General features: G+C 56.9%; 1 protein-coding gene across 1 annotated transcript; it reads right to left on the bottom strand.

The window, feature by feature from the left end:
* Positions 1–1014: 1014 nt before the first annotated feature.
* On the bottom strand, positions 1015–22438 carry VASH1 (vasohibin 1). The gene is made up of 7 exons (XM_058567423.1): positions 20813–22438; positions 14871–14959; positions 13566–13622; positions 11399–11473; positions 7977–8358; positions 6111–6223; positions 1015–5168 (listed from the first exon to the last, which is right to left on the bottom strand). Exons 1-7 carry the CDS (start codon positions 21113–21115, stop codon positions 5096–5098), a joined length of 1092 nt encoding a protein of 363 aa, XP_058423406.1. The 5' UTR covers positions 21116–22438; the 3' UTR covers positions 1015–5095.
* Positions 22439–22915: the final 477 nt, after the last annotated feature.

Below are 22915 nucleotides of genomic sequence, written 5' to 3'. Positions count from 1 at the left end.
CCCTTACGTGGTATTTTAGCTGGGCTTGAATGTGTGAATTGCAACACTGCCTTTGTGTAAAGGAGTATGACCCAAGTCGTTCACAGATATGGGCTACCTTTACTGAAAGGCCCTTCTTTGGTATTAAGTTGGATTTAAATGAGCCTGTAACAAAACTACCTCTCTTTAACAATGTACGGTCTAAGATGTTCATAGATTCCAATGGACTGCCTCTCTTCTCCCCAGTTGCCCTGCCGCACCACCACCCTACTGAAAGCAAGGAAGTCTCACTGTGCTGAACGACACTTCTGGTTAGGACTTTACGGGGATTGGCTGGGATAAGAAGTAGGAAATATCCTACCTGCTCTTATCAGTCTAGGATTTACTCTCAAACTGAATGAAAGGAGAGCAGAGAAGAGGGGAGGGAGGACGAAAAGTGAAAAGTGCTGTGAGGTCTAAAAGATATTTCTGTGCAAGTCTGGGTGCAACTATTTGGGCTTGTCTTAAAGCATGGGAAGAGGTCCAGAGCCTGAGGGACAATGCTGAGGAAGGGGTGACAGGAACCAGAGTTTTCCAAAGCTGTAGCTTTAACCACCAGATTCCGCACTGGCAAGTGTGATGAGATTTCAGATCCCTGTTGCTATGGTTTCCTGAAATAACCTCATCTCCCAGGAGAACACTCACCCTTCCTCCTCTGTTCCCGATGGACTGCTGGGGACTAGGACAGGAAGAGCAGGGCTCTGGAATGCATCCTGGGAGCAGACTCTGGCCTCCGGGGCCAAGCTGGCTGTGTGAGGGAGAAGGGGTTCATTTACAGCCAGCAGGAAAGCTGTAAAGATCTCCAGATTAGGATTAACAAGAGCTGAGTGGCTTCAGCAGGCTGAGGGTGACAGTCTGGGACCCCACAAATTTCATCATGACTGCAGGGCCTGTGAGGTTTTCTGTTGGCTGGTTTGGGGCTCCCCTCACCTCTGGTCAGGTTCTTCCCAGAGCTGCCCATGGGGCTCCCAGAGGAAAGGAGACAAGGCTTATGTGTATGTAGTGTTTTCCACCCAGCCCACACAGCCGAGCTGGGGAGACTTTATTCATTTCAGGGGAAGAGTGAGAACAGGAATGAGACGAAGTGTAAAAGTGAAAGGGGAGGGCAATACTGATATGAGGAGAACAAAGTCTAGGACCACATACAGCCCAACACAAAGCTTAAGGGAGGGGGCGGCCCCATCACCAGGTCCCCGGGCCAAGCACCCTGGTTCTTCTCTTGTCAGACTTGAAGAAGCAGGGAAACTTGGGACTCCGGAGCACCAAGATGGGGCGAGAGGGGTCAATACTGATGGACTTGCAGCTAGCACCGGGCAGCCGGGCAGCCGTGCCTGCCCTGGGCAGACCTCTGCCTCCCACCACACCCTCCTCCAGGGGACGCTCCCTGCCCTTCACACTGGTTTCTCAGTGGGAACAAGGGAAGTGAGGATTTCAACACAGTCGAGCTCTAGCACAAAGAACAGTCAATATGCAGGCCCAGCTCGCACCTCCCTGCATTCTGAAGCCAGAGGGTGGGCCTGGGGATGCTGCTGCAGCCAAGACAGAAAACATCCCAGGCAGAGAACCAGGCGCACAGGGGCCTCTGGGCACGCCTCTGGCCAGAATCAGACTGTCCCAGAGCCAGTAAGTCAAGTCCAAGCTGGAAGGGGTGGGGCCTGAGATGACAGAAAGGACGGGAACCAGACACGGCCAACCTCTCTGGGCTGGCTCTTGTGCTCAGAGCCCTAGGCTTCATCATCGTAGCCCCAGGCCAGGGGCTACTGCTGTCCCCACTTGGCCACGCCCAGGAAGGACGGGGTGGCTGGCGTGATGGGTCAGGGGGATATGACAGGGTGTTGAGGCCATGGGAGGGAGAGGACTGGCAGTTAGGTGGGTGGGAAGACTCTCTAAACCCAGTTTCCCAGTGTTCTGACCCAGCACTGAGCACAAGGAGCCAGGCTTTGGGGAGACCATGCGATCACCCCTCACCCCGACCCACCATCAAGCAGCTTTCTCTGACCTTACCTTGGCCCCTCCTCAGCTGGCAGCCCCACCCGCCAAGTGCTGGAAGGCAGTCCTGAGTTGAGTGGGGGGTTGTGGGGGCGGTTGCCTAGCCCCTGTCCCTCACAGGAAGTGAGATGAGGTGATGCCGAGGATGGTGACTAAGGCCCCGAAGTCCTGCCTCTGCCTCCCCAGACACTCTGCAGCCAGGCCAGCCCTGGGGAGCAGAGCTGTGTAAACACGCCCGGGAGGGGAGGAGAAGTTGCTACATATGAGAAACAGTTAAAAATAAATTAAGAAGCACCACTGTCTCCTGTGGTGGTCTCCACAGGCCGAGGTCTCAGCTAGGAGGGGGAGTGCCAGGGGATTATCAGCATGGGGGGATCAGCTCCCTCCCAGGCAGACAGCAGTAGGGGTTGGGGCTTCATTCAGCTTCCTTCTCCCCAGGGGGTTGCGGGGAAGGAGCCTGTGGGTCAGAGCGTGCCTAGGCTGCCATACAGGAGCAGCTTCCCCATGTCTCCCTGACCCTAGCTCCCAGCTCCCTCTCACCTCTCTCCTCCTCTGGGGCATCTGGGGCCACTCCCCTGCAGATGAGCAGCCTGCAGGGGGCACCCAATTTCAGACCCAGAAAAGGCCTCGTTTTCAGCCTCACGCCTCCCAAAGTGAGTGATCTCTACCTCAGGCAAATGTGGAAACACAAGGACCACCATCTGTACTCCCTGAAAGCTGGGATGGGATGGGATGATGAGTCAGGGGTCACAATGCCCCTCAGAGTGGTCTGGCTGGGGTGTGGCCCGGGGGGAAGGTCAGGCACCTCCCCAGGGCCCGCTGACCCCGTGAGGAACTTGGTGAGGCCGGGGAGTGACCAGCTGGCCTCCCTGCTGGGCCTGGCTCTGGGCCAGGAGCTGGTGGTTTGAAGCGCTGCCAGCCCCTGGTGCCTCCCCTGACAGGCACTCGCATCAGCCAAGGCATCCTGTCCCTCCCCCGCTTTCTCTGCTTCTCAGGCACCATCCATCTCCCTGGCAGGCCGAGAACTGTACTCTCTCTATTCCACTCCACCCCCTCTGGCGACACGGCAACCGCAGGGGGTCTCTGACACGTCTCTGGTCAGCAGGGAGAGTGGGGAGGATGACAGGGAGCAGCTGCCCACTCTGGGAGGGGCCTCTGTGGCAAGGAACCTGCTCTGGCCCAGCCTGCTCTGGGAAGCCTAGAACTCTCATACTTTCCACCTCAAAGCATCTCTGTGGACTTCTCCCCAGCACAAGCTCACTCGGCTTCAGAGACTACAAACTGGCATTCTCTTTCACGTTGGGTTTTTAAATTTTCTGAACTGATTGCCAACATTTCAAAATCAGGATATTTCGCCTAAAAATTCAGAGTTCTGGCCTCTGAAACCAATCAGACAATCTGGCAATGCAGGGCCTGTACTCTGAGGACAGCTGAGCAGCAGCGGTTACTTTAATGGGGGTATGCTCTCCTTAGTTGGCCACAGTCCCCACCCAGCCCTGTAGCCCTCCTTTTAATCACCTGCCTGGCCCTGTAGGCATTTGAGTTTACCACTCTAGTTCTGATCGTCCCTTTTCCAGGCTCCCAGCCCCCTGCAGCCTTACTGACAGCTGCCCCTGGCTGAATCAGAGCCTCTCAGTAAAAAGAAACCTAATGGTCATCTCACCCAGCTACCCTTCCATAACCTGACTTCTCTCTATAGCTTCCTGACAAGTAGCCATCTAGTCTTTGCTTGAATACCTCCAGCAACAGGGAACTCACTACTCCCCAAGGCAGCCTTATTCTAACTCTCCCCCACATCCTTTCCTCACTTACACCTCCCAGTTCTCGGGCTCTGCCCCTCCTCCATGGCCACACTGCACCTTTGCCCTACACCTCCTTGTTGCTTAAGCCTCCAGAACCTTCCCCAGCCCCATCAACCTTTCTCTACAGCCTCTCACTTGCCCACCATGCATCTCATGCCCGACGTGCAGCCTGTGCAGACTCCAGCTGTTTAGGATCTTCCCTGAGGAGCCACATGCAACAGGCCTGATCATCCTTGGGACCCCCAAACGATGGGCTGCTAAATGAGAGGAGGCAGGCCCGGGGTGCAAGCATCCTCGTCTGGTCTGCATTCCCCCAGCCAGGGCTGAGGTAACAGAAAGAGGGGAGCAGCAGTGCCCACCCCCGAGGACCGCCAGGGGACAGACCCAGCTCTTGAGTGCCCCACTGCATCCCCAGCCACGGTTCCTGGACCCCCCAGGTCTGTTCAGTCCCCACAAGTCATGCTGAGCCCAGTGCAACTCTGGGCCCTCGGCAAAGCCTAGCCCCTCTGCAGGGAGCCCCTGGCTTCAGCAATAGGCAGAGGTGGGCTGAGCAAGGAGACCGGGTAGGGGCCCAGGAACTCTTCCCCTGTGATTCTCTCCTGGGCTCTCCTACAGCCCACCCCAGCAAGGGCCTGTGCCAGTAGGCAGTGTCAGCACACACAGCACTGTCCAGGGGGCTCTCCCGGGCCAGGGGCTCCCACGCTTGGGGCAGATTTGGCCTGTACTAAGCTCTAGATATGGGCCACACAGACCTTTCCCAGTATGATTCCTACCCTGCTTCCGTTTCCCTGGGTCAAGATTCTGCCAGGGCAGGCAGACTGGAGAAACACCTCCACCCCCTGCCCCCCCACCTGCCACAGGACCAGTGGGGCTGGGAGGTTTCCACAGATAGGATGGACCTAAATCCCGGAGAGATGCCAGGAGCAGGGGCACCAGCAGAGCCAGTAACCCCTCCTTGCTCAGCCCCGTGGCACTTCGATCTCTTCAGCACTGGCCTTCTAGCCACTGGCAGATCCATTCGTTTTAAGTTTTTCCCAAATACCTTAAACTTCAGTTATTGAGTTAAAAACTCCAAATACAATACTAACTGCCTCTCAGCCCAAAGTTAGGAGGCTTGGCCCAGCAGGAGGGGCAGCAGCTTGGCTGGCTGAGCTCGGACACGCTCTTCCTGCTGCCCCAGCCCTGCCCCATCACCTGTCCCTCCCTCCCCACGAGCGAGCGAGGCTGGTTCTGGCAGATGGATCCTGGCCTCCAGAGGTGGCGAGGCCGGGGCGCTGCCACCCGCCTCACACTCGGATCTGGTACCCGTTGAGGTCTGGCATGGCTTTGGACTCAGAAGGCTTCTTCTCACCCGAAGGCCTGCAGGGAGGAGAGAGCAGAGGAGGGGCAGGCGGTGAGTGTCTATCAAGGAGGTGCGGGAGGAGAGAGCAAGCAGTGGCTGCACCTCGTGCCTCCCCCTCCATTATCCAAGGTGCCCCAAATGTAGCCGTAAAATCCGCGTGGAAGTGTGTTTTCTGGAACCTCCAACCCGCCTTGTGCTGTCCTGAGTGTGGTCCCTGCACTCTCTTCCAGGCTCCTGCCCTTCCCCGGAGGTCAGCTAACCTGGCCACAGTCAGCTGTAATAGCTTAACATGTAAACCTCTCAGAGGGACATCTGTGCTCCACAAAAGCCCCAGGTCAAAGTGAATGATGCCGGGTACTGGGGGCCTGCTCAGTGCCCCTCAGTCTCTCCAGAGAGGTGGCTCCTGAATGACAATGATATTGAAAGCAAAAGCCAGTCTGACACGCAGGAGACAAATCAGAGGAGATGGCCTGGTATTTTTAATGGGCTGTTTTGGCGATCTAGATTCAGGCAAAACCCACAGACTCGCAGGGGCACAAGTTCTGTTCAAAGCCATCCACCAGCCGCCATCAGACGTTCAACCTTTCCCAACCATACTCCCGGGAGAGCTCACTGTCTGGCAGAGCCCACCCTTCCATCCTGCCACCCACAGAAGCTGCCTCAGACCCTCTGCCATGGCCTCTTGCTCTGGCCCCGGGGCCCCACACAGGGTAACCACTGGGCCAGGCAGAGCTGTTTTCTCTGGGGAAATGGGACTGCACTGCTGCCAGGCGGGAGGGGTCACCACATAAACACACAAACCCGCCATCTCAAATCACCTCCCTCCAGTGGGGGGCAGGGGGGAGGGTGGAAGGGAAGGGTGGGACAGAGAAGAGCGGTGGAGAGAGAAGCAGGGATCCAGGAGATGAGAGGAAGGGAAAAGCCTTCTCCTGGTCCCCCACACACGACCCGTCCCTCACCGCCTTTCGCTGCGGCTGTTCCTGCGGTGGGGGCTGGACTGGCTCCGCTGTGGGGAGGACACATCCTTCTTCCGGTCCTTGGTGGGGGAGGGAGGGCCAGTCCCTTTGCCAATCTTGGTGGGGAGGAAGAAACAAAGACTCACTCGGGGCAGCCGTCTCGCCCTGCAGGAGCCACAAGCCCTGAGGCTTCCCTGGGCAAGACCCAGGAGACCTCCAGCAATGCTGCGTCCTGTCTCCCGGTCTTCCCAAACCTATTTCCCAGGTGCTAAAGCCACCAGGGCAGCGATTCCTCAGCAGGGCTGCCCAATCCCTTCTAGCCCCTGAAATAGTGTGGATGTGAGGAAGTCACTGTGCTTTCACGCTATTGACACCATCGAGAAAAGGGCCATCTCCCCATGCCAGGCAGACGTGCCAACTGGGGCAGCAGCCCATGTCTGAGCTTTGGGCTGGGATCCTACCAGCCCCAAGGGTGACACGGGTTATCTCGAGCCAATCAGAAGCTCAGATCAGTAGCTATGTGTCTGATTAAGAAAACAAGAGAACAAATGAATCATCTTTATACGGCATCACCAGCTTGACCTCAATTTTCAAAACATGGGGTACACCATGGGGGTGCTGGAGAGGACAAATAACATGGGGAGTCCTTAGCACTGAATAGACTGAGAATCACAGCACTAAGGACTAGGTAACTATCAGCTCCAACTGTAGACCCAACCTGTTCCCGTGAAGATGCAGTAACGCTCTAGCAGCAGGACAAGGGTGCTGGGCAATCAGAGCTACGCAGCCCCTGAAACAAGCAGGGTCGCCTGCAGCTGGCTTCTGCCCTGGAGGAAGGTGCTGTCACCCCACAAGGTGTGGCCTCGGGGCTGGCGGGCAGGGCAGCCCTAGCTCTGACATGTCCCTGCCAGGCACTGCAGGCACCTGTGACATGCCTGCGTTCCCCATCTGGAGACTGAGCTCCGGTCCCATCTCCCCACCGCCCGTGAGCAAGCCTCTGGGCTCCCTGCACTTCAGTTTCCCACCCTGAGAATGGAGCTCCCACCTTCCGCCCGCTGGCCTCTTGGTGGACATGAAAGTGCCAAGGTCATGGTTGTGGCACCAGGCTGCTGGGAGGGCAGAGTCACAGTGCAGCAGTGACTGAGCAATGGGGAGGGGATCAACTCCTGGGAGGGGCCCGGCAGGCCCCCCCGAGTCCAGGGGGACCCAGGGAGAGGCCACTATTCTGCCCACTGTAAGGCTTGGGGCTGACTCCTCAGCAGCCCAGCCCACCTGCTCCGGGCACAACAGCCCCTCCTGCTCCGGCTTGTTGGGGGTAGGAAGAGGGAGAAGGCACAATCACCTTCACGGTGGGCCGGGGTCTGACTTCCCTCCATTTCTGACTTCCTCCTGGTCCTTCACTGGATGCGGGGCTCGGGGGGTCAAGAGTCAGGGTACACAAGAGTGGTGGGAGCTCTCACCACCCCACCTTCCGTCCCCTCCAGATAGGCCAAGCTTTCCCACTAACAGATCTTCACTCACAGGCCCTCCACCTGGAGACTGTCATGCCTCTGCCCTTCATACACCCAAGACCTGCCCTCCACCCAAACCCAGCTCACCTGCTGCCTCCTTCTGGAGCCTCCCCTGGCTGCCCACCTGAGGGGACTGTCCTAACAATAAGGACTACTGAATAAAGCCCAACACAGAATAAACTTCACCCCAGTCACCGCCTTTGATCCTCACACCACCTCCGCTGGGGCAGGGGACGGGGCGAGGGCGTGAGAGGCATTCCCTGGAAGAGTGCCCTACTAGGAAGCAGCAGCCCTCCCATGTCCACACCCCGGGCTGAGGGCCTGGACGCACATGGCCAGGGCCGGTGCCCAGACTGACCTTGAGGCGCATGTCGCGGGCGTGCCGCTCCAGCTCCTTCCGGAAGTCCTCTCGGCCCAGCTTCTCCACGTCCAGGACCGAGTGCTTCCACTCGATCTGCTCCACGCTGTGCGGGTCGTGGGACACGCACTGGCCCAGCTTCACCTTCTTGAGCACGTGCCAGCAGCGCCCATAGGCGGCCTCGTAGTCCAGCACGAGCTCGCTGAGCGTGCGGAAGGCCGGCGGCTTGTACATCAGGTCCTCGCGCCGGCTCATGCCCAGGGCCCCGTAGCGGCCCCCGAAGTTCACCCCCAGCACAATGTGGCGGAAGTAGTTCCCTGAGAAGTAGGTCTTGAAGCTGATGGGGAAGCGTTCCAGGGTGGGCATGCTGTTGGTGAGGTAACTGGCCGCGCACCCCAGCTAAGGAAACAGCCAGGGAAAGGCACCGGGGCCAGGGACAGAAGCAGGGCTGGGACGCCACCACTCCGAGGGGGATGCTGTGGGAGGGGCCCCTGGACATCTCTCTCCTGTCTCCATACTCCTGTCGTCTAGCATTGAGTCTGGCATACAGTAGGTGCTCAATAAACTGAATCTCCATGGGTCAGGTCTCTCAGAGATTAGTGGCTGCTGCTAATGATGTCAATCAGGGTTCACAAAGTAATAATAAACGGTCCCTCACCCCAAACTGCAGGGCTTTCCGGAGTCCTTGTGGCTGCAGGAGGGATGAGAGGCTGCAGGGGGGCCCGCCGCCCCCACCCTGCCCATCTCCCCCTCCTCCTGTTAGTCATGCACATCCTCCTCACCCCTCCATCCTCTCTCAGACACTCACGTTTTCTTTCTCACTCACACAATTTCCTCCCAGATGCACAGACAACTCTGCTCTCCTCTCTCTCTCTCACTGCCCACCGCGCCACACACACACATACTGCCCAGTGCCCTTCAAATAAAACCAAGCTTGTGCCCACGGCCTGGGAGGCCAACACCTCCTGGCCCAGCTGCCCACTCCAAACTCTTACCACACTGGCCCCACTTACTCAGTCTCTCCATCCACCTGGATTTCCCACCGAGGACCTTCTGCACGAGCTCCTCCCTTTGACCACAGAGCTGTGCCCTGCCCGCCCCGACCAGCTCCTTCTCCTGCCTTAGGCTCAGCTGTCCTCGCTGCCCTCCCTTTCTAAAGCAAGTCTGTCCTACTCTTTATTTCCCCCACAGCACATTCACCAGTCTGTCATTATTTTACTTATCTCTGTTTACTTGCTTATTTTCAGTCTCCCCTGCTAGAACGTCAACTGAGAACAGGGACCTCGTCTGTTAGGTTCTTTGCTGTATCTCTGGGGCCCAGCACAGGGCTGAGCACATAATAGTTACTCAGTAAAACTCTTTTGGAATGAATGGGTGGGAGATGAATGGATAAAAGCTTGGAGCTGATACCACTGGGCCAACTGTCCCAACAACCTGGTGAGACGGGCACTACTGTCGTCCCCTTCTGCAGAGAGGACTCTGAGATGCTAAGGATGCTAAGAAACTTCCTTGGGGTCACACAGTAAGTGGCAGAGCTTAGGATTCAGGTCCATGTCAGCCTGACCCTGAAGTCTGTGCTCTCAGCCACTACACCGTGCTCCCTCCAGCACTAAACTCATTCCACTGCTCACTGGGCCCGACTCCTTGCAAGCGGCCGAGGTCACAGAGATGAGCAAGGCATAGGCTCAGAGAGCAGCCAGGAGAGACATGGGAACAAACCCAGTACAGTGCCCAAGACGTGGGCAGCAACCGAGGGAGCTGTGGCAGTGCTGTGGGGACACTGGTGAGGGGGCCCTCGCCCAGATGGGGGTTGCTCCTTTCTTCCTGCCCACAGACCACCAGGTAACCCCTGAACAGCCTCTAGGACCACGTGATCCGGCCTGGACCAGCTTCTATGTGTACTCTAGGGGGAGGGGAGCAGTTTCCCTCCGACAGTGTGGGTGGGAGTCCCACTTTGGTGTGTGGCCCTGAAGGAGGCGCTTGCAGTGGCCTAAAATCTTGGGCTGGCCTCATGTTCCTCCCAGCAAAGAACCACTAGGTGGGGCAATGCTTGTTGGGTTCTTGGAAATAGGCCTGCCCATTAGCAAAACACTGCCACTGTGGACTTAGCTCTCAGGACTTCAGGGGGAGGGGGACTAGGCCCCCCCACCCCCAGCCTCTCTGTATAATTTAAGGCAGGTATGTTTGTGGGAGAGGGGGGAGCGCCTCCCTCAGATCACACTCCTCCTTGGGGAAGCTGTGCTTCTCACCTTTGACCATCATCTTCTCCCCACCTGTCCTAGGTCCTAGAGAGCGGACTCCTTGTTCTGTTCAACACCCTCCCCCTTGCCCTGCTTGGCTGCACTGAGCCAGGCGCCTCCACCAGCGTGGCAGACAGAATATTTAAAAGTCAGTAGGGGGCCGGCCCCGTGGCTTAGCGGTTAAGTGCGCGCGCTCCGCTGCTGGCGGCCCGGGTTCGGATCCTGGGACCGCACCGACGCGCCGCTTCTCCGGCCACGCTGAGGCCGCGTCCCACATACAGCAACTAGAAGGATGTGCAGCTATGACAGACAACTATCTACTGGGGCGTTGGGGGAAAAATAAATAAATAAAATCTTTAAAAAAAAAAATAAATAAAAAAATAAATAAAAGTCAGTAGGTACTATGGGAAACGTGGAGCTATGCAGGGTGGGCAGTTATGAAACAAGATTGGCCTAGAGTTGGTAATTGGTGCAGCTGAGTGATGGGCACATGGGGTTCATTATATTGTTCTGTCTATGTGTGTACATGCTTAAAATTTTCTATAATAAAACAATTTAAAAAACAGGGCAGGGCTCAGGAATGGACCAATTAGGACAGAGAACTGGCCATAAACCCCAGTCTCCCTGCCCTGCTTTGACTAGGGACATTGGGGGGCCCTCTCCAGGGGGCTTGTCTATCCCACCTAGTACCCTGGTGAGCCAGCCATAGGCCCCAGTTCTGCCCTTTGGGTGGGGGTGACCGAGAAACCCTGCTTGCTTGTTTGTTTTAAAGGCAGCTCTGTTTCAAAGATCCCACCCATCCTCCCCACAAATCAACACGGCCTGGAAACGCCAACATCTGGGCACCCCACCTGCTTCCCCCAGACTGTCTAGTTCTTGGAAATAGCACAACAGCCTCTGTGAGACAACGTGCCCTGATCAGAGAATAGGGTCGCTGTGTCCACGAGACTCAAACAAGAGCTGCCCAGGCAGTTCGTGACTGAGGCGTTGGGGACTGAGCCCCCCGCAAGCTCCTTCACTTGGGGGCTAAGTTTACGACTGCTGGGAGAGTGAGCTGGGAGGGCCTTGGAGCCCATGGAGCCCATTCAGCCCTCCCCTTCCAGGAAGAAGCTGAGGCCCCGAGGCTGTGCAATGCCCCCCCCCCCCCACCCCGCCAGGCCTCCCAGGGTCCAGGAAGGATACATTCCCAGGATCACGGCTTCCAGGCATTTGATTGGCAGAGCCTCTTTGGTCATTTCCTTGGCCAGGTCCATCAGCCTGGGGGGAAGGGAGGCAGAGCCTTGAGGACAGAGCCTCCAGCCACTTTCTGTGGGGGAGGGTCAGAAGGAGGGGCAGGGTAGACTAGAAATGCTAGTAGGACAGAGACACTCCTGGACCTCCCCCACCCCCGCCTTCCAAGCTGCCTCAGCCCGGCCCAGCACGTCCCTCCTCCTCTCCCCACAAGACCATCTGAAGCCTGGGGGGGTGGGGGGGCGGGTCAAGATGAGGCACCACTGAAGATAAGGAAGGAGGCCCTTTCCCCCCTTCCTTTCCCTTCTCTCACTTCCTCCTCCCATCCCAGGCAGATCCTTTGACAACCACTGAGCTGGGGCCTTCTGTGATAGTGGTGCTGGGCCAGAGGGAAAGCATGTCAAGGATGCTGAGGACCTCAGCACTGACCTTGTCCCTTCCGGAGCTCAGTGGGCACGCGTGACCCAACCATGGCTTCTCTGAAGAGCTCGTAATTGATTGCAATGCTCCCCCACAGCTGGCCTGCTGCCCAGGGCCTGGACAAGGGATCTCAGGCAGTTAGCCTGGTGACACCCCAGCCTGCTCCTGAACTTGGAAATTAGGCCACTTGAAGACAGCCTTCCCCTGAGGCCCAATTCCTTCCTTCTCACCAAATGGTGCCCCCAAGCCTGGGAACGCAGCCTGCCACTGGCTTTGCCCAGGAGGGTGCTGAACCCCTCCATCCCAGTGAGGCTGGAGCTGGGCCCCCAGCACACAGTAGCCACAGGACAATAAGAGCAAAGCTTTGGGGTTAGGGAGGCTGGATTCCACCCGGGGGCTTAGAGAGGGGGTAATTAAGTAATTTAGCTAAGAAACCATTTAAACATTTTTCACAAGAAAGTGAATATGGAAAGATTATGTGTGGAACAAGACGTAAAATTCAGATTAATTTGTAAAGCACAGGGTTGTAAGCCTGTGGGCAGCTGCGGCATTCACTCTTCACTCTCCCCTGACCCCAGGGCTTCCTGGGGGTGAATCCAGCCGGCGGTCTAACTTGGGTGGTGGAATGGGAAATGAGAGGTGCAGCGTTCTCTCCAGTGGGGTCTCTGTTGCTCAGACACTGGGCCTTGTACTAAACGACCAGAAGAGAGTCCAGTAAGGCAAATGCGGTGAGGCCCAGGCTCCCTGCACTGGGGAGAGCACAGGCAGTGCAGGAACTGGAGAGAAGTGGGGAGGGCTCTCGGCGGCTAGACCCACCTCTCATTATAAAAAAAAAAAATCCAAATGGGTGAAGGGGGTCAAAAGGTACAAATTTCCAGTTGTAAATAAAGAAGTCATGGGGGGCCGGCCCCGTGGCTTAGCGGTTAAGTGCGCACGCTCCGATGCTGGCGGCCGGGGTTCGGATCCCGGGCGCTCACCGACGCACCGCTTCTCCGGCCATGCTGAGGCCGTGTCCCACATACAGCAACTAGAAGGATGTGCAGCTATGACATACAACTATCTACTGGGGCTTTGAGGGGAAAAATAAATAAATAAATAAAATCTTAAAAAAAAAAAAAGTCATGGGGATGTAATGTACAGCATGGTGACTATAGTTAGTAACACTGTACTGCATATTTGACACTTGCTAAGACAGTAGATCTTAAAAGTCCTCATCACAAGAAAAAAATTGTAACTACGCGTGGTGACGGATGTTAACTACACTTATTGCAGTGATCATTTCACGGTACATACAAATATCAAATCATTACGTTGTATATCTGAAACTAATATAATGTTTTATGTCAACTACACTTCGATTTAAAAAAACAGATCCCAGGCTCACCTACAGATAACCCACCTAGGACCACCCTCTATCAGCAGCAAGGCAAGCTGGAGGCTGCCCATCACCTCCCAGCTCAGCAAGGATGTCAGGGTTTCCTCTTCATCAAGGGAGCCCTGGCTGTTCATCTTGACCAGAGTTTCCTCTTTATGACATCCTCAGGGCCCCGTGGTGGTACTTGCCCCTGCTGGCTGGCATCCCTGGGGAGAGTCCCTTCCTGCCTCAAAGAAACTTCCACCCAAAGGCTCCCGAGGGGCTTCACCGGCTGGGGGCACTGTCAGCCTCGGTGCAGAGGGACAGGGTGCCCCTCACACTTACCCTGTCAGAGGTCTGCTCTTCTTAATTTCAAAGAACTGTGTCCCTGTGTGATTGTACCTGCGGGTGCGGGTTAAGGGCTTCCTGGCTTGGTCCGGAAGAGGCGTGTCCCTCTCCCCCCTCCCACCCTCCAGATCCTCTGGCCCAGCACTCCCAGGGGTGCAGGCTGGGTAAGGACCCCACAAAGTGCTTTCCACAAGGCACCCTGGAGGATGCTCAAGACCTGATGGTCTGGAGGGGAGAGGAGGGCACAGCACATGAGCTTCTCCTGCCCCCAGACGGCCCCTCAGCCCTTCTCTCTCATCCTTTTTGGCTTCCACCCTTGCCCTCCCCTCGCCTCCCCTCCTAGGAAGGGAGCTGTGGAGCAGGCAGCCAGGCCAGCCAGGGCTGGGAAAGAGGCTGAGCTGTGGACAGCTCTCTGCAGCACTTCAACCAGCTGAGAAGCAACAGGAACTGAGAGGAGAAGGCTGGGATAGGGGTCCAGCTCAGCTACACTGCTGGCTGCTGCTCCTGAGCCAACCGCCTCCCCAATTCGGGACACAATTTCCCCACTGGCAAAGGGAAGGGCTGGACCCGATTTTCAGTAACCAGCCTGGCTTTTCTCCTGCTCAGGACACATGCCTGGTCCTTCCATCTCTGCCTCATCTGCAGCTAGAAGGGCTGGGGGAAAAGAACCCAGGACACAAAGCTCCAGGCAGGGCTGAGGTGGAGGGCAGGCCCAGAGCAGGGACATGGGGGAATCTGAGGCTCAGGGGAGTCCAGCTATTTCCACACTGGGCCACCAGCCTCCTGCCAGGAAAGAAAAAGGCAAAGAACTGGGAGAACATTCCAAGATGTGGAAGTTACTTCCTGGAGCACAAAATCCTTTTCTCCTCCCTCTGCCCCACCCCCCCACCTTTAAAACTAGTTTTTAAACAGCCCCAAAGGAGCTCTCCCTCTCTCCCTCTGCTGGGGCTGGTTGGACAGCAGAGGAGGAGGTATGGGCTGGTGGGCCTAGGCTCGGCCCCCCACCAGAGAGTCGCTTGGGAGACATTTACCCCATCCCACGGAGGAGGAGGCAGCGGGTGGCAGAGAGGCCGGAGCGGGTATGGCATTCATCAGACAAAATCCCTCCAATACCCTGGGCAGACACGGGCCATGTGTGCACAACTCCAGGGTGTGCAATGCTTTGTGGACGGCGCCCCTGCAGTTGTGGAAGGAGGCTGCTCTGCTGAGACCTCCCCAGCCCTGTCTGAGAACGAGCCCACTCGGCCTTTGGACCCGCACACCAGCCCCACAGCGGCCCTGACCTTGGACCAGAGAGGATACTGCAGCTCCCTGATGTAGCGCTGCACGGCTTCCAGGCGCTCAGGGACGGGCGTGGAGGGCTGGAACGTAGGCACAGTCGGTATGGGGATCTGGGGAGGGACACAGAGCTCTGGTCACAGAGGGAAGACCCCAGGATAAGCCCCTAGAGAGCCACACCCCAGGCAGGGCCTCCCTCCTCCCTCCTCCCCTGAGTGTCTCTCCCCGGCAACCCCTTTTGGAGGCTCCCGTCAGGCCCTCACCGTGGCCATGCCTCTCCCTCCTGGCACTTGACAGCTGTTCCTAATTTGGAGCATATGTTGATGTTCCAATTTTGTGCTTCTTTAATAATTTTAGAAAAACACAGGTTCACTCACCGATTGTTTTGAATTTTAAATATTCATTAACTTCAAGGCTTAACGAGAATGTCAACATTGGGGTTAAGTTCATTTGGGGTTCAAGTTCAGAGTGTGGGGTTCACTCTGGTTCAAGAGCTAGGTGAAACCTGGTTGACCAGGTGTCCCATCCCTCAGGGCCCTGCCCTGGGCTGGGGAGCACTCCCTTGAGGGGTGGACACACCTGTGGCAAGAGGTGTCACCCACCCCGTATATGGCACACTGACGAGGCCTTCCAGGCTCCACTGTGAACCGTTGAGGAGCAAGTCAATGGTAGCAGGCCGGAGGAACATGCTTTGGGACGGGTCTTGCTGTGGATCTACTTGCCGTGGCCTGGCTGCTTTGAGGGGTTTCACGGAGGCACAGGAGCCCAAGTTCCCCTCTAATACCTCCCTTTCCCACTAGTTCCACACCTGTAAGCTGTCCTCACCAGAAGAGACTTCCCAAAGCCCAGCCCAGGAAGCGAGGGCGGGTCAGGCAGGCGCCTCCTGGTGCTTGGGAACTGACAGGCCATGGGCTGCCAGGCTGCTGAGATGAGTCAGAAGCCGCAGACCCCCAAGGCTGTCCCCTCAGCCACCAGGCAGTCTCCAGGAAAGAGGCCACCACACAGGTGTGGACCCCCACGCTGCAGGCCCCCTCTCTGGCCAGGGAAGCCCAAATCCTGGCAGACTGGCTGCAACAAGTTAGTGAGGCTGAGGAGGCCAAACAAAGCATCAACTAGGACCCTCTGGAGTTACAGAACACACTTCTTTGGGTAGAAGAACCAGATTCCTAGGGACAAGGCCCACCCCTCTGAGCTCCGCCTTGGCCATCAGCACTGCCAGCTGTGAGGTGGTTTCAGGCTCTTCACACGGAGAGGTCCCACCCTCGCCCCCCAGGCCTCTGCCCAATGCCCCAGCCCACACGGAGCCCACCCCCCAGGCTGGGGCTGCAGAGAGTCTCAGTCTGCATGGGTAGGTGTGTGTGTGGAGGGATGGGGTATAGCAGGATCCCCTGTGAATCGAGGTAGGGCTGGGGTGGTGGGGCTCTCCCTGCAGTGAGATGCCGAGCCCACGGGGCACAGCCTTTTGAAGAACAGGGCTGCAGTGGGTGGGGCTCTGACATGGAGGGAAGTGACATCCGTGACCACGTACACTCGTGTCTGGGGTGCCGCTGATGGCAGGGGGCGCACCGGACAGCCTCTGACAGACCCCTACTCTTCCAAAGGGGAGGAGGGAAGGCCTGGTCTGGGAGCCACAGCTCTGCTTGAACTTCCTCTCCCTCCCTCCCTGGTCCCCTCCTTCCTGTCTGGGCAGTCCCCAGCAGCTGACACCTCTGTCTGGGGGAAGCTATTTCCCCTTTCACATCACACCACTGCCCAAACTGGTGCCATCACTTACAGTCACCAGGAGGATAAAAACCTTGGGATGGGGGGCTCTCCCTCTTCCTGCCTGACCACCCTGTGCCAGACGGGCTCCAGAACTCGCCAAGGGCCTGGCCTCACCTCCCTGTGTTAAGGATATGGGGTGAGAGCAGGGGTGGGGGTGGGGGTGGGAGAGGAATTAGAGGAATTACTTCAAAATTTACTAAACAGCATGCCACCTGACCTCAGGAGGAAGGTCCCTGAGAGGCAGGTGGGTCAGCTCCACTTCTCAAGAGAGAGCATCCAGTGACTCCCAGGAGCTTTGGGCAGAGACTCTAAGTACGCCCTCCCCTGAGACACCGCAAATAAGGAGGAGTCTGAGAGGCCTTCACCTAAGCTCGCCAGAGCCGGGTCTGCGCCAGGGCCAGGAGGAACCCACGAGGGCATCGGCACCTGCCACCCAGACAGACGAGCCAGGAACTGGCTGCTCTGGGAGAAGGAAATGGCTCCAAAGGTTAAAAAGGACCAGGGATGCACAAGCAGGGCCTTAAAGGCCACCACCACCAAGCCTTAGCAGTAAGGAGCAGTCCGGCGGCCCCGTGACTCAGGATAACTCGTATTAACAACCCCAGCAGACAGCGCTGATGCCTTTCTTCTGAATGTTCACACAAGCACACCCTCATTCGCTCAAAACAAATAAGACTCTGTACGTCCAAACGACCAGGCTCACTTTAGAACTGGGAGCCTGGATCTGCCCCCTGACCCCTTGCCCCAAACCAGGAGCCAAGAAACGCTTCGTCGCTGCTGAGGGGTGGGGTTACGTGGGGTGTAATGAGGGTGAGTGAGATGGGCTACCCAGATCTCTGCAGGGACAAGTCCTCCTCCACCACCAAGGCCAAGGGTCATCCTTGCCCCAAGAACCCCCTAAAGTCCTGACATTCTCCCTGGTGGAGTCTGTCTCAGTCTAGCACAGAAAGGAGGCTTGGGGGAGGGGTGACAGCTAAACATGTGGGCAAGAGGCAAGGCAGCCTAGAGGCTGACAGAGCCGGCTCTAGGACCAGACCATCACCATCTAAATCCCCGCCCTGCCATTCACTGTCTGGCATCAAGATCTTTAACGTCTCTATGCCTCAGACTCCTCGTCTGTAAAATGGGTACCATACTAGAACCAACCTCAGAGCATAGATGACTTGCTGCCACGTCGAGGCCTTAGCACAGGGCCTGGCACACAGCAAGGGCTCCACGCCTGCTCACTGTCACTGTGACTCCAGCATGTGCCAAAGATCCCGGTCAGCACCTACTGACCCTGGTGATGTGACCTCTTGGAGGAGATGTCCAAATTTGCATTCTGAGGAGCTCAGAGACCAGAGCCACAGTCAGAAGACCTTGGGCAGTTGGGTCAGGGATGAGTGGCCACTGAGCTTTTAAAGGTTGTGGCAGCTTGAAACATCAAGGAGAGATTCTTATGAAGAAGCACAAACCGTTCCCGGGTCTGGGCTCCTTTTGGAAACTGCTGCCCTTTAACATCCTGGTATCATCCTCTTAAAGGATGTTTCCCCCAAGTGCCTGTGCGGTAGTCTGCTACACCTTCCTCCTTGCTCCATCTGCTGGGCGTGTATTATACGCTCACCTGTTCCACATGCTTTACCTCATCAATTCCTCCCTACAGCCCTCCAAAGCAGGTATTGCTATTATCCCCATTTTACAGCTGAGGAAACTGAGGCACAAGGAGGTTGCATACCTCCCTCACATAAGCAGTTATGGGAGACCCAGGATTTGAACATGGTGGATTTGACTGCAGAACTCTCTCTTTTTATCACACTACACTGTAGGGGTCCCAGGATGAGGAACCTGCAGGGGCCCAGCTGGTAACATAATGGGGAAGGCAGGCTGAGAGGGACTGGGGGGGACTATGGCCAACTGGGGGAGGGGCAGCCGCTCCTCAGAGCCAGCTGCCATGTGGTATCGCAGATTCTCTGTTCCCGGATCTTCTGATTTTCTGAAAAGGTGCCAAAAATCTGGATCTTTACGTGAAATCTCCTAATTTTAAATTTTGGCTCAAGTGGTCTTTATGCCATCCCCAAATATCTCTTGGGCCCCCCCCATGGTATGACCTCTGCTGAGAATGCCTCTGTGCCAGCTCCAGGGGCCCGGCCACTCGGGAAGGGGCCAGCCCAGGGGTTGGTCCACTCTGTGGCTGGCATTCTGGGATCCAACCACTGATGCCTCCCAGACTCCAGGGCTCCTTTCTACTCTGGGCCAAGGTCGAGGAGGAACCCCACCCAGGCTTGGGTGGGTTTTCCGTCTGCGACACTTTTCCTGTGGTTTGAGGAGGGGAAGTTTCAAACTTTCCCAGTCCTCTCAAAAAAATTCCTTCCACACTGCCATACTCCTGTCAATCATGACACTCCCCCTCCCCGCGACAATAGCTTCATTCCTTCATTGGTGTCTTTTCTATACATGGAGGTTGAAGATGAGAAGATGACATTACAGACCAGTTGCTAATGAGCTCCCTGACTTTTTAGTCTCCAGGAGTGGTGACAGTTCTGCAGGGAACCATTCACACTCTTCCACAGCCTGATTTAGACATAAGCAAGATGGCTGGAGAGCCATCTGCTAAACGCCAACTTGCTCATGTGGGAGAATCTGGAGCAGAAGCATGTGGCTCTGGCCTCACAAATGCTCTGAGTGCAATCTAGCCTCCTTCCTGAGGAAGAACGTGAAGACGGGTATTGAACACCCAGTAACCAGTATTAGTTTGAGGCTTTAGTTTGTCTGATGCTTTAATGCATAGTCTCTCATTTAACCTTCACCACAAGCAACTCCATTTGACAGATGAGAAAACTGTGGCTCAAATAGGTTGAAGGGAACCGCTTAATGTCATATATATAGAAGGCAATCCGAACTAATGGTCATATCCTTTGATGCAATGTTTTCTCTTCCAGGAATTTACCCCAAAGAAATAATCAGAGATAGACTCCCAAATTTATATTTTAGAATGTTGACCACAGTGTTCAAAATAAATTATTGAAAACAATGTCCAACCATAATGGAATATATAAACTAGCTAAACAAATTCAGGTTAGTACAGTAGGCAATTACGTAGCCATTCAAAATCAATCCACATTTTATTTTCCCTGGAAACATTAGGCGGTTGCTCAACCTTCAACCTTTGAATTCTCTTTTCCCAGAAGGCAATTTCTGATCTACCGATAACTTGGTAAAAACAAAACAGGTGACTTGTCTGTCTAATCAACATTAATTGCCATTCTGCCCAGCTGCCTTCCTTCTCACCTGAGCAGTCAGGATTAAGCACTGGACTCTGACCTCTGTCCAAAGGGCTTTTCTTTGGGGATTTCAGGCCTGATCTGAGGGAGTGCTTCTTCAGTCTTAACAATAATGTTAAAAAATCAGGCGTGTACTTCCACATAGCACTGTACAGCACAGAATGTCTCAAGCACCCTTTCATTCAGCAAATACATTTAAGTGCCCAATCTGTGCCAGGCACACAGGAAGCCTCGGAAAGACAAAGATGAATGAGACAGCCTCAGCCTTCCCGGGTGACACAACTGCAGGAGAGCCGTCATGGAGGAGTTCCAGCCATGCACAGAAAAGTAATTTAACTTGACCCCTCTCCACAGGCCCTCTTCTAACTGCCATGATCTAATGTCTAGCAGAGCAGAGGACCTAGAACCCAAAGACCTGGGGTTGAGTCTCTGCTCTGCCACTTACTGGCTCGGGGACCCTGAGTTCGGACTTGAGTTTTCATCGTACCCATCCGTAAAATGGGGCCCCATACAGCACTTACTTCACGAGGCTGTTGGAGGATTCAGTGAGATAACACATGAAAATATTTTCTCAACATCTGAAGCCCTGTATCCTCCTTAGTCATTCACTAGCTCTCTGCCCACAGGTCTCTGGTTTAGCAAATAAGATGTCAAGCCACATTAGTTAGTTAATCTGTTGCCCTGCCCACAAACATGGGCATTTTAAAAGAGATGAAGGAGGGCCTCCTGGAAACAGGGCACGTGGTCCTCAAAGAACAGCTCACAGGACCTCAGTGACAGTGGAGAGAAAGTTCTTCTGGACAGGCACAACCTGTCTGTATTTTTAAAATCTTACCATGCCAATGGTCCCTTACCCCACTAAGGAAAGTGTGGCTTTAGTGTGCTCTCCCAGTCCCAGTCCCAAGGTCATAAAAACCCTAGATATCCCCACAAACCCGTCACCTTGGGCAGGTCCGTGGCCCCACGGATCCGCTGGGCCACCTTCTCTCCATCGGGGTGGATCTTGGCCACGTGCTTCCACATCCTTTCCCAGGTGGCCTCGTCCACAGGCAGCCCACCCCGGTTGATAAAGAAGGGGATGCCTCCATCTCGCAGGTCCTCTTCTCCTTCCTCCTCTGGCTCATCATCTCTCTGGGCTGACGCCCCTTCGTTGGTTTCCAAACGCCTGGGCCCAGAGGGGGCCGCAAGGGCAGTGGGGGCAGCACCGCTGCTGCCACCCCCGACCACCTTCTTCCCCGCTGGCATCCCCAAATCCTTGACCGGGGTGGGAGGATGTGTCAGGAGGCAGGAAAAAGTACGTGGCTCACAGGAGGCCTCCCACACACCAGCTGCAGAGATAACACATGGCCAAAAAAGAGTGCACGGCGCCTTTAAGAAACCAGGGCGTGGCTCCTGTACAACAAAATACTACTAGATAAGAAAAAAATCAGTGCCTCCACGTGAAGTGGAGGGCGGAGGGGGTGGTTGTCCTGGGCGGGCCTTAGAGACCTCGTTCTGTTTGAAAAACGGGATAAAGCGAACACACCCCAACTTGGCAGCCTTCACAACGCACCCCCATCTGACAGCGAGAACAATAACAGGCAGCAGTCTGGGCTGGCAGAGAGGAGAAAAATCAGAGGGAAACTGAGGCCGGACAGCTCAGACCTGCGGCCACAGAAAGGGTCAAGGCACGGGTGCCCACGCCGACTGCGCGCCCCAGGTCCCAGTTTTGGAGACGACAAATTCCTCTACAAAATATCGCACGCTCCCACCTGCGCGCGCCCCGGGGGGGACCGAGGGGACTCCAGGCCGCCTCAGCTCCGAGCCGGGACCTCCGGACGGGAGGGCGGCGAGGGGGCGCGGTTTCTCCGAGGTGATGAGTCCGGGAGCCAAGACCCGCCGCTAGCGGGGCGCGGGGAGGGGGCGCGCGCCGACGCGCACATTCCACGCCCGCGGCCAAGTCCCCGCACAAAGTGGGCTTTGTCTCGGCCCCCTGTGCCCTCGCCCCCGGGAAGCAGCAGCGGAGCCCCAGAAGGGGGAAGGGCGCGGCGGGGAGGCGAAGGCGGGGAGCGCCCAGACCCCGCCGATGCCCAGCCGGGCGCGTCTCAGCGGGCGGACGGCGGGCACCCGGCGCGGCGCTGCGCCAGCCGAGCCATCGCGGGGCGCAGGTCCCGCTTCGGGGCCCGGGGCTCAGCGAGGCCGAGTCGGGCGGCGCGCAGGGGCCAGGCTGAGCTCACCAAGCGGCGGGCTCCGGCCGCGGGGTCGCCGCCCCCAACTGGCTGCAGCATGGGCGGTGGCGCGGCCGGGGCGGGCGAAGGATGCTCCGCGGCTCTTCGCTCGGGCTCCGGCTGCCCCGGCTAAGGGATGGAGGAGGATCCGCGGGGCGGGAAGGGCAAGCGCGGAGGCTCGCGCAGCCACGGCCCGCCAGTGAAGCTGGAGACAAGTGACAAAGCCTCGGCGAGCGCGAGCTGCGCTTGTCCCCGGAGAGCAGCCCGCAGAGCGCGGGGTCCACGCGCAGGTCACGGCTCCGAGGCTCGGTGAAGCTCGGACCACCGCCGCCCCTGCTGCCCCGGGGCCCAGCTGCCGCCGGCCGCGTCCAGGGTCCGCCCGCCGCCCACCCGGCTCGACTCGGGCCCGCGCCGCGCATGCGCTCCGTCCCCCCCTTAAAGGGCCAGCGCGTTCCCTCCGGGTCCTCCGCCTCCCGAGGCCATCCCTCCGCCCCAAGTTATCTCTAGCATGCGGGTGGGCGTTCGCTCCCCTCTCACCCCTCTCTCAGCGCGCCGCGAAGCCGGTGCGGAGCTACAGAGGAAGTTTACAACGTGCCACACGGAGCTCAAACTCCACGGAGATTCCGGGCTCGGAAGGCCCGCGGTCGGGAATTTCCTAAGCGGAATACCTCACAGGGGCCCTCAGGATGTAGAAGCGAGAGCGCTGACCTGGAAGACCGGGATTCTAGATCGGTTCAGCACCTATTTTCCTGTGGGACGTATAACAGATCGCTTCCCTCTGTGGGCCTCAGTTTCCCCATCACTCAGCCGAGGTCGTCTCTCTGGGTGAGCGCAGAGC

The sequence above is a fragment of the Diceros bicornis genome, chromosome 24 (genome assembly GCF_020826845.1).
Source record: "Diceros bicornis minor isolate mBicDic1 chromosome 24, mDicBic1.mat.cur, whole genome shotgun sequence".
Lineage (NCBI taxonomy): Eukaryota > Metazoa > Chordata > Mammalia > Perissodactyla > Rhinocerotidae > Diceros > Diceros bicornis.
This window is presented reverse-complemented; position numbering and strand designations above follow the sequence as displayed.